Here is a 12,225-nt window from a genome sequence, read left to right as displayed (position 1 = left end):
TAATTTTAATACTATTTATGGTTTTCATTCATTAATAAATGATTATACTCAAGTAACTCAGTCTGGATTCAGAACACAGCAGCACAGAGGTTGATAACTTACACATAGCAGACAATGCCATCCTGACCACAGACGTAGATGACCCTGCCTCCTGATATTAGTTGACATCTCAGCTGCCTTCAATACAGTTGAATATTCCACCCCCATACGCATCCCAAAGTCTCAAATGGGATTCATCAGTAATCTCCTTTACTGGTTTTCCTCCTACATTTCCATCTGTTATCAGTTTGTTCAAATGGGCACTATAAGGTCGCAAATGTACTCCATCACTTGCAGAGTTCCCAAAGGTTGCATAATGTCTCCATCATCTTTAATCTCTACATAGAACTGTTTGGTGCTCTTCTTAACAGAAAATAGTATTAAGATTCATCAATATGCCGATGATATACAACTCTGCTTGAAAGTCTCCTCTGTTTCAGACATTCAGTGCCTCAAACACTGCTTGCACATTATCCAGACCTGGATGTCAGACATCTACCTGATGCTCGAAGAGACAAATAAAGAATTACTGTTATTTACCAAGAGCAACAAAGAATAAATAGTATACACCTGGCTCAATGACATGAACCTTGACAGATTCAAACCCCAACTTTGGCCAAATGCCAAGTCACTTGGAGTCATCCTGGGAATCAACCTTACCTTCAAGGAAAAGAGTGTTAGAAACCAAACACAGCCTGGTACCAGCTCTCTCTTCTAAAGAAACTGAAACTGTTTATTTAAAAAAGCAACTTCGGAACTGCTGTTCAAGCTCTCATACTTTCCCATCTGGATGGTGGAAATGCCCAGCTCGATGGCCTCCTACTCCACACTAGCATCCCTTACCAATATCCTACACATCGCAGTACGTCTCATCCAGTGCGTCACGAAATATGAACGCATCACCTTTATTCTGATGGAACTCCCCTTGTCAGACCATCTTCAGAACCCACTGCGTCATTTATAGAGCCATCACAACCAGCACCCCCACTTAACTTGTAGGTAAACTCGCCTCTCTGATGGTTCTAGTTGCACAGTCAGCCAGGACAGCATCAGATTGAAGACTTAGAAGTGTAGGGTCATCATTGGATTTGGAACAACAATCTCATATCCATCAAGACTACCCCAGTGCGGCTCAATTTAGGAAACAGTTGAAGCTCTTTAAAGAGCACTACATCACTATGCATTATCCATCCACAAACCAGCTACATCTCCTATTCCTTGTTCACTTTAGGTTTATATTTTACTCTGTACAGGCTGTGCTGCCTTTTGGCTGGTCTTACAGGATAGAAATACCACATACATACTTACCTATATGCACACATGCATGCATGCATGCATTCATGGTTCACAAGACACTTTTGTAGAACCAGCCTCTGGGATTGGCTACACAGGAGACAATACTCTTCACAACTCATAAGAAGAGTAAAAGCAGGTAAAACACATATAGGATTTCCTTCTGTCTGACTTTTAGGATTGAACTGCCATAGGTCCTCCTGTGTGGAGGACCTATGACAAACAGGAAAGGAAGCTATAGAGAAGAGCATACTAGAGGCCCTGTTGTCACCTACTTAAGGGCTAGGCTAGAGATCATGTTGTAGCCAATCCAGACAATGTCATACATTGCATGAAAACAATGCTGTAATGTCACAGTAGCTCTACCGTTAAAGGACGTGTCCTACGCTAACATGTATGGTAACCCGGGGGAGAGAATTTGGAGTGACTTTTGGATGAGGGATGTAATGCCAGGGCTCCTTGACTTCACCCCTTAGTTCTCCTCCTGTCCCAGTTGGGAACTTCCCCTTTCCTCTTCTTCTTGGAAGGTAGAAGAGGGAAACCTCACCCACTCTATTTTGTATAGTATTATTAAGGTTTGTTGATTTGTTGTTTGGGAGGGAACGCATACTAATGGTGGGCTGAAGTGCTCAGCTGTCTTATTATAATGCACCTCGAGTTGCGGATGTTGGATTTGCATGGGGATGTGGGAGTAGACACATGCTTTCTCACTGTTGTCACATATGTTCTTAGTTTATAAATGTTGGGGTTGGCTGATTGCATGTCGCTTGTCTAGAATATTAAAACCAGGAACGGAATCATTACATAATACAATTAATGATCTTATGTTAGGTGAAAAAGCATACTCTAGCTGTATTGCATGGGACTCGTGGCAGAGGAGTGCATGCCAGGCTGAGTAGGAGATTGAGGCAGGCAGTTTACTATTCTTCTATGTTGAGCATTGGGGCACAGACATAGGAGTATTAGAAAAAGGCAGGCTTCGTGTAGGCACAACACAAAAAGTCTGAGTATTTGTACATGCCTGTGCTTGTATGTGTTAGCACAATAAAGTCAATAGGCTTGGCAAATAAATGTTAGAAATGTTTTGGCAAAATGTGATAACCTATTATTCTGTCGTCGTCGAGTGGGTACTGACACCTCCCATCAAAGTGTGTCTAACTAGGTTGCCATCCGTAAACAATGAAAGTAAATTTAGTTTACTAAGAGAACATGTCCACGAATCCCTAAACTATTTCCGAATCCTGCACATACTCTTAGTCTAGCAAAATCGAGAATTATAGAGATTGAATAACTTCTATAAATATATTTAATAGAAACATAGTTGTTTCTAGAATTAGTTGAGCTTTTCTCCCTAAGACTGTGTCAGATTTTCATGGAAACAAATCACTGTTCCCGTTTTGTTTTCCAAATCTTCATAAAAAATTTAAGAGATGTTACAAATACTGGATGTCAATTATATTTATTATATATAAATGTTTTTGAAAGGATTACATTTCATGCCAACTTGGCAACTTTATACTACCTATTGGGCTCCTGCAAATGTTAAAGCTGAGTCTGTGTTTCCATAGAGACATTCTGAGTTGCCCCCTACTATAACCACAAGAGAGAACAGTGAGGTAGGTACACTGACTTGGAATATCCTCCTTGCTGGAAATGTGTAAAGCAGATATCTGGAGCGCCGATCCCACCTTCTGCAAAGATTACTCTTTGCGTTTTAGCTCACGCTTGTGTGGACTGGGGCACTCTAAGTATCCTGTATGCTTGAACCTTCTTCAGCCAAGGACACTGGTTTATTCAGTTTGTTTTCCCTTACTGTCTGCCATTACATTCTGAATCCTGCCCACCCTACAGGATATCCGCTACTGAAGTAGAAGCCAGCTGTAGCAGTAGCGCAAAAGCATGACTCAGTTATTTAGTTACACGAGGCAGTCCCTTTTATGTACCTTCTGCATTTTCCATGCTGGTTCACTTGAGTTCCTAGTTGTAAAATGAATATAGCTCGATTCATGAACAGACTTTCCAAGAGCGTGTCAGGTGGGACAACCTCAGAGAGAAGGGCCACTACACTTGGAATATCAAGCCTGACGTAATATGCCTCAGGTTCATGGATCACCAAGGTTCAGAGACAGGTTCAACCTCGAATTAATATCAGGTACCGATGCCCAGCTGTTGAGAGCAGTTACCCTTCTCCCAAGAGTTTACAGACTTGGGACAGATAACTATCAAGCCCTTGCCCCTGCTATACTTTCGCATCATGGGCTGAGAGTAACAGTTGCTCTACAGACATTAATGGAGAAAGATAGGGTTGTGCCAAGGGACAGCAGCCCTGTTAGGCATGGCTAGGGTGGTACTGTGTGTATATGTTAACAGGAAATGAATCTCTGTTGTCTCGAAACATTTTAGTGGAGAGATGGGCACCTTTCACAATAGAGATCAATCTTCTGTGTCTCGGAGGTCTGTCGAAAATGTATGGGCATGTTCTATATTTCTGGAACAGAATTTAAATTGCTGATTTAGTAAGGAATTCTCAAACCTCAGGAGGAGGATGTTTTCTACTATATTGGCAAAGATCAGGGAAATAATGTGGAGTAGTATTTGACAGTGGACCGAGGAATGAGCAGCAGGCCAGGGTGGGGGTAACGCTTCACATACTGAGAAGGGTCATAGAACACTAACACAAACATTATTGCTTCTTTCTCCCTAGGAACACCCATGCCCACACTGGACATTACAACCCCATCATGCAGCAGCCTGCTTTGCTGGCAGGTCATGTCACTCTTCCCTCCTCTCAGCCACTAAATGTGGGGGTAGCACATGTGATGAGGCAACAGCCTACCAGCACTTCCTCTTCCCGGAAGAATAAGCAGCATCATTCATCTACCAGGTGAGTCCTAAAGGTTTTTTATCATGGATCTCGGTGACAGTAAACGAGACAGGACACCTCTTCAGAAAACAAAACAAAAGTTTTAATTGGTCTTGTCAGAAATGTGATTTGCTAGGTCTGTTCTTTCTTGGGGACACAGGGAGTTGGACATGGTTGGCCTTGTTCAGCAGCTCACACTTGTAAAGATGCCTGATGATTGCACCCTACTTCAGGTGTCTGAAAATAAGATTATTGCAGAGTCGGCTGCTAATGGTTAAAAAGATCACGTGTAAGATATATTGGAAGTAGAGTTGATAAAAACAAGAAGATTAAACATTCCACCTAATGGTGGCAGTACAGATTCACCAACCAGGTGCCAACGGTTGAGTAATTCTTAGCAAGTGCTAAAATACAGATATCACTCAGACCATGCATATGTATTTACGTGTTTTATGTAGCAGCACCCATATGTCTCCATCCAGACACTTGCTGCACTTGTATTCCATAAGATGTTTCTTGAAGAAGAAGTCACTTTGGTCCACAGGGTTACGCGGACAAGCGGCTGTCTGATCCAGATGGTGTAAAGAGCGTAAGAGTCTGAACCCCATCCTTGTGTAAAGCGTTGTGTGGGCCTTCTAGATCATCTAGATCATGTTCCCATTGCTCCCATTCATGCCTCGTTAACGCTAGACAGCATATTTAATCAAATTTGCTCCAGTGTGACCCTGTCATGTGATAACTATTACAACTGAAGTGTTGGTTCTATGTCGACCTAAATGCTTCCTAGGAACAACATCACTAACCACATCTTTAGTCCGTATTTTACCCAACCTTCTATTGATTTTGGATTCTCATCATTCTTGCCAGGAATCATGCTTCTATGGGATTTGTTTACTTCAGCCAGCAGTAAAAGTTGAGCATTATGTGCAATATAACTGCCTCAGGATATAATGCATCTTTTTTCAGATGCCTAGATGATTGTGGTATGTGACAGCGTAGTCATTTAAGATGCTGCTGTTGGCTAGATAATGGGCGCGTACTCAGAATTTCCCATCAGGACAAGTGGTTATGATCCCATCCAAATGCCAATGTTAGCTTTATCAAGAAGCTGGTGGCTTTGGCTAAGCATACCTTCTTGGCTTTTCTTAAGATGTGTCATTCACCCTTGTTTCTTTTTATTGGCATCCCATTTGCCTCCTTTCCTGCAGTGACCACGATTGCACTCAGCTCAGGTAGTGTACCCTAAATTCACAGGATCCAGTGAGGTGTTCGGGTACCCTGGGCTCAATCATAGAGAAGGATGCATCAACACAGTCCTGATTTACCTTCCGTAAGCAAGAATCTGTTGCTGTAATTTATTGTGACAGTGCTAAACGAATACTATATTATATTTATTTCATAAGGATCTATTATTTATTCCTCATACCACCTCAGATCTGCACGTCTGCTGGCTGTATCTAGGAACACTCGGACAACCCCTGTAGTGCCTAGAACAGCCCCAGTGACTAGCAGTACCTGCCCTTGTATTGTTTAGGTCGGATTACGCTATATAGCATTTTGCAGGTCCACCAAAATAACTGTGGCAAAGAGTGCTGTCCTTAGCTATGGACACCTTTTTAAACCTACCACAGCCTGCACAGTTTCGTAAAGCGCCTGAATTTATTCTTGTGCCCATGACCAATTCTGTGTCTTTTCACTCTATCATGGTTATGGGACTTGTTGGTGATTTGCTTTAGCTCTAAGGTTACTGTATTGGGCAGACATTGTGCTCATAGCTGTAGGAAAGTACCATCTTGCCTGGCATGTTACCCCCATGTTTCACTGTATATATGTTGTTTTAGTTGTATGTGTCACTGGGACCCTGCTAGTCAGGGCCCCAGTGCTCATAAGTGTGCCTGAATGTGTTACCTGTGTTATGACTAACTGTCTCACTGAGGCTCTGCTAACCAGAACCTCAGTGGTTATGCTCTCTCATTTTTTTCAAATTGTCACTAACAGGCTAGTGACCAATTTTACCAATTTACATTGGCTTACTGGAACACCCTTATAATTCCCTAGTATATGGTACTGAGGTACCCAGGGTATTGGGGTTCCAGGAGATCCCTATGGGCTGCAGCATTTCTTTTGCCACCCATAGGGAGCTCTGACAATTCTTACACAGGCCTGCCACTGCAGCCTGAGTGAAATAACGTCCACGTTATTTCACAGCCATTTTACACTGCACTTAAGTAACTTATAAGTCACCTATATGTCTAACCTTTACCTAGTAAAGGTTGGGTGCTAAGTTACTTAGTGTGAGGGCACCCTGGCACTAGCCAAGGTGCCCCCACATTGTTCAGGGCCAATTCCCCGGACTTTGTGAGTGCGGGGACACCATTACACGCGTGCACTACATATAGGTCACTACCTATATGTAGCTTCACAATGGTAACTCCGAATATGGCCAGGTAATATGTCTATGATCATGGAATTGCCCCCTCTATGCCATCCTGGCATAGTTGGCACAATCCCATGATCCCAGTGGTCTGTAGCACAGACCCTGGTACTGCCAAACTGCCTTTCCCGGGGTTTCACTGCAGCTGCTGCCAACCCCTCAGACAGGCATCTGCCCTCCTGGGGTCCAGCCAGGCCTGGCCCAGGATGGCAGAACAAAGGACTTCCTCTGAGAGAGGGTGTTACACCCTCTCCCTTTGGAAAATGATGTGAAGGCAGGGGAGGAGTAGCCTCCCCCAGCCTCTGGAAATGCTTTCATGGGCACACATGGTGCCCATTTCTGCATAAGCCAGTCTACACCGGTTCAGGGACCCCTTGGCCCTGCTCTGGCGCGAAACTGGAAAAAGGGAAGGGGAGTGACCACTCCCCTGACCTGTACCTCCCCTGGGAGGTACCCAGAGCTCCTCCAGTGTGCTCCAGACCTCTGCCATCTTGGAAACAGAGGTGCTGCTGGCACACTGGACTGCTCTGAGTGGCCAGTGCCATCAGGTGACGTCAGAGACTCCTTCTGATAGGCTTCTTCAGGTGTTGCTAGCCTATCCTCTCTCCTAGGTAGCCAAACCCTCTTTTCTGGCTATTTAGGGTCTCTGTCTCTTGGGATTCCCTAGATAACGAATGCAAGAGCTCATCCGAGTTCCTCTGCATCTCTCTCTTCACCTTCTGCCAAGGAATCGACTGCTGACCGCGCTGGAAGCCTGCAAAACTGCAACAAAGTAGCAAAGACGACTACTGCAACTCTGTAAAGCTGATCCTGCCGCCTTCTCAACTGTTTTCCTGGTGGTGCATGCTGTGGGGGTAGTCTGCCTCCTCTCTGCACTAGAAGCTCAGAAGAAATCTCCCGTGGGTCGACGGAATCGTCCCCCTGCAACCGCAGGCACCAAAGAACTGCATCACCGGTACCTTGGGTCTCCTCTTAGCACGACGAGCGAGGTCCCTTGAATCCAGCAACTCTGTCCAAGTGACTCCCACAGTCCAGTGACTCTTCAGTCCAAGTTTGGTGGAGGTAAGTCCTTGCCTCCCCACGCCAGACTGCATTGCTGGGAACCGCGACTTTTGCAGCTACTCCGGCCTCCGTGCACTTCCGGCGGAAATCCTTTGTGCACAGTCCAGCCGGGGTCCACGGCACTCCAACCTGCATTGCACGACCTCCTAAGTTGTTCTCCGGCGACGTGGGACTCCTTTGTGCGACTTCGGGTGAGCACCGTTTCACGCATCCTCGTAGTGCCTGTTTCTGGCACTTCTGCGGGTGCTGCCTGCTGCTGAGAGGGCTCCTTGTCTTGCTCGACGCCCCCTCTGTCCCCAGACGCAATTGGCGACATCCTGGTCCCTCCTGGGCCACAGCAGCATCCAAAAACACTAACCGCACGATTTGCAACTAGCAAGGCTTGTTGGCGGTCTTTCGGCAGAAAAACACTTCTGCACGACTCTCCACGGCGTGAGGGATCCGTCCTCCAAAGGGGAAGTCTCTAGCCCTTGTCGTTCTTGCAGAAACCTACGCTTCTACTGTCCAGTAGCAGCATCTTTGCACCCACAGCTGGCATTTCCTGGGCATCTGCCCATCTCCGACTTGCTTGTGACTTTTGGACTTGGTCCCCTTGTTCCACAGGTACCCTCGACTGGAAATCCATCGTTGTTGCATTGCTGGTTTGTGTCTTTCCTGCAGAATTCCCCTATCACGACTTCTATGTCCTTTGGGGAACTTTAGTGCACTTTGCACTCACTTTTCAGGGTCTTGGGGTGGGCTATTTTTCTAACCCCTACTATTTTCTAATAGTCACAGCGACCCTCTACAAGGTCACATAGGTTTGGGGTCCATTCGTGGTTCGCATTCCACTTTTGGAGTATATGGTTTGTGTTGCCCCATCCCTATGTGTCTCCATTGCATCCTATTGTAACTATACATTGTTTGCACTGTTTTCTAATACTATTACTGCATATTTTGGTATTGTGTACATATATCTTGTGTATATTTGCTATCCTCATACTGAGGGTACTCACTGAGATACTTTTGGCATATTGTCATAAAAATAAAGTACCTTTATTTTTAGTATATCTGTGTATTGTGTTTTCTTATGATATTGTGCATATGACACTAAGTGGTACTGTAGGAGCTTCACTCGTCTCCTAGTTCAGCCTAAGCTGCTCTGCTAAGCTACCATTATCTATCAGCCTAAGCTGCTAGACACCCTATACACTAATAAGGGATAACTGGGCCTGGTGCAAGGTGCAAGTACCCCTTGGTACTCACTACAAGCCAGTCCAGCCTCCTACAATAGCATACCATACACCACTATTACTATCTGAATCCATTTGGGAATCTTCTTCCTTTCCTCTTGAGACTTGAAGTATATTGATAAAACTGCCTGAAACACCCCGTTTCTAATGATCCGGTAGCCTGGACAGATTAGCCTTCTGGCCATATACACAAACATGGCCTTCTATATAGTCTGGGTCAACCAGTAGCTTCTGTCAGTCAACCAGTCAGATGCATACAAATGGCCCTTCACATTTCAGGTTCCCACGCATAAGATTTTCTATAAAACTACAATTCCATGAAGGCATCCAATGATTTTGAATTTGTGCACCAGCTTCCACCGTGGCGCGGCAGTACCTCTTCACGCTGCCAGACCGTGTTGTGCACTTTACCACCTTCCTTATACATTAACCTTACCTCACACTTTCTGAGGCAGCAGAAGTGTGGTAGGCAGTACTTCACAAAGACACTTATATCCATAATAAATAAATATGAATGAGTGTGAACTACTACCCTGGAATGGATTCATTGAATTTTCACCACTTCCTTAGCAACATACACATTCTGGGTCTTTGTAATTACCCTAGGCATTGTTTGCATGCACTAGTACTCATACAAAGAAGGTAATAAAGTTTGCATCCTCCACTTGCGGCACAGGGGCAGTCTACGGGATGCCATTAGACTGTGCCCCTGTGCGATATACCCTCCAGGTTCATTTTCATGGCCAATGACCCACCAGACCCGTTATCGTGAGATGATGTTTCCCACGCTATACATCTCGTGTAGGTGGTTTGGGGTTCTTGATATCACTCCTTGTGTGTCTCTTTTATGAGATTAAATGCTAGTTTTGCATGCTTTAAAGAGAGTGTTTGTTCATACTTTTTGTCATGCCTTATGCTCATTTATTAGTTGCCAGTCTACCTGGGGTCAATACTAACCAGTGTATAAAATTTGAGACATGCCTGTGATTATGTATGCTGTCAGACAGCCAAGCAGTTGACAAACCATGTGTGTCGCTGCCCTAGAACATGATGCTAACAAATCACATAATTCTCAGTTTTATCCGTAGAGTCTGACCCAAGGCTTATTGTAGCCTACACTGATTGCAATGGGGTACCTCTTTTTGTTATTTTGTTACTGTTGAAACATAGAGTGGATTTAGCAGCAAATGACAAAATGTCTGCTTCTTCATGGGTACCATCATGGTCGAACCCAGAGTATTGTACATCATGCCTTTCAGATATTTTTACTTGTTGCAGCACAAAGGCAGGGACATTTAATACTGCCAGACTATCCTCACTATATGATGCCCTCCTCCTTCCTATTAAGCTGTAGCACTTTCCAAAACACTATGAAAAAGTAATCCTTGTGAATGAGGGCCAAATCTTTATTATAAGATGTGCCTAAATCATGTGCAGCCAATCCTCCTTTACAACATTTATAGGCCGAGACGATGGACCAGGGGAAATTCCATAGTATTTTCCAGATTCTACTAATGAAAACAGCAGTTTTCATTTTACATGCTATTTATTAACTGGACTATTACAATGGCTGGGCTCATAATGTGCCCCTCTCACTGGATCCTCCCATGTGGCTTTAATTGATCGAAACTCTTAGATAATCCATTAGAAATATGCTTATATGCTGGTTGCAACAAAGATCTGTCTATAATATAATCTGTCTGCAATAATAGCTTTCCCAGCGTTTTAAGCCATAGGGCCTGATTTAGAGATTGGCAGAGGGGTTACTTCGTCACAAACATGATGGATATCCCGCCATACGTATTACAAGTTGCATAGGCTATAATGGAATTGTTATATGGCAAGTGGGATGTCCTTCATGTTTGGGATGGAGTAACCCCCTCCGCCAATCTCCGAATCAGGCCCATAATTCATTGATCACAATAAGCTTGGGGCATTCAGGTGTTACCAGAGTGGCACAAATACTGGGATGCAATAGAGGTTTTTTGGTATAATACTCAAGTGCTCTTAGGATCAAGAGGAAGGAAGGCTTGTATAACTACAGATGCATTGAGGAGTCACAAGTACAATATGTGCATGCCGGGATTGACAGGAGGTTGGATGGATCATCTGATGGATGTAATGGGAGAGATTAGTGAAGGGAGTTGTAGAAGGCTGTGTGTGGATGGAGAGGTCTGTGTGCAGAGGTAAAAGGGCATCTGTATGAACTAGTAAAGGGATGAGTGAATGCAAAGATGAAGTGGCACGTGGATGGAGAGTAGTGGGTGCATGATTGGTGGGATGGGTGGATGGATAGGTGTGTGGAGGAAAGATTGGTTGTAAAGGCGCGTGGCATATACCTGACATGGGCGTATAGGAAAATGAGCAACATAGGAATGGGGCTGTGGACTTGGGCAGCATGCTTGTGATAAACCTAAGAGACCTTGTTGTAAAATAATGCCTCCTGCATTATTTGGGAGCCTAGATAGTTAAACATTCCGTAAAACCCACCTAAGCCTGTAAGCTGGGTTGAATTTCACAAACTAAAATGAAAACCTAGCATAAATACATCAAGCTTTATCACTATAAGGTAATTAAAAGCGGATTGATCTGCTAATTCAGATTTCAGTATGTTTTCGAGTGACATGATTTGGATCTCTTGATTTCCTCTCAGCTATGATGTTAATTTTTCCTTATTTCCTCTTGTCCCAGGAACACATCGACATTCGAAGTGTCCTCCTCCCGCGGTGCCAGCTCTCCACAACGGTCTAAGCGTGTGAAGGAGAACACGCCACCACGCTGTGCTGTGCCACAAACCATCCCAGTCTGTACCACTTCAGTGACCTGTGGCTGGGGAGATGGGGCTTCCAGCACCACCCGGGAGCGCCAGCGCCAGACCATCGTCATCCCTGACACTCCCAGCCCCGCCATCAGTGTGATCACCATTAGCAGTGACACGGATGAGGAAGAAGAGCAAAAGCATGCACCTGCCAGGTGAGAGCTGGGAAAGGAATGCAATGTAGATTAAAAATAAGAGCCCTCCGGTGGCAGGAGTGAGAGGCTGGATTATTGAATATCTTACAAGTTAGTGGTGTTTAAAGCAGAAGCATCTAAATGCCGCCAGTGGGGTCTCTTTAATGGTAAAAAGCGGAACCACTATGGTATGATGGATTATGGTACTGTGAGCCATCAGATCCTAAAAAAACGGACATTAATCAAATGCTACTAGCGGTTCTGCAACACTGATTGTGCTACCCACAGGAGTAGCTCTGTAAACATATCTCAAAACTGCCCCTGCAGTGTCCGTGCAGGCAGTTTTAAAC

At 44.6% G+C, this 12,225-nt stretch overlaps 1 protein-coding gene across 6 annotated transcripts in view; it reads left to right on the top strand.

Annotated features, from left to right (window-relative positions):
• Nucleotides 1–12,225, top strand: part of HIPK2 (homeodomain interacting protein kinase 2) — a 329,092-nt gene that overhangs the window by 248,641 nt on the left and 68,226 nt on the right. For all 6 annotated transcript variants that reach the window (XM_069227995.1, XM_069227993.1, XM_069227994.1 and 3 more), the window contains exons 12-13: nt 4,037–4,216; nt 11,615–11,896. In XM_069227995.1, the coding sequence (XP_069084096.1) occupies nt 4,037–4,216; nt 11,615–11,896 (462 nt within the window). The remainder of the gene's footprint in view (nt 1–4,036; nt 4,217–11,614; nt 11,897–12,225) is intronic.

The sequence above is a fragment of the Pleurodeles waltl genome, chromosome 4_1, assembly GCF_031143425.1.
Source record: "Pleurodeles waltl isolate 20211129_DDA chromosome 4_1, aPleWal1.hap1.20221129, whole genome shotgun sequence".
NCBI lineage: Eukaryota > Metazoa > Chordata > Amphibia > Caudata > Salamandridae > Pleurodeles > Pleurodeles waltl.
Note: the sequence above shows the minus strand (reverse complement) of the source record. Positions and strands in the feature narration are given on the sequence as shown.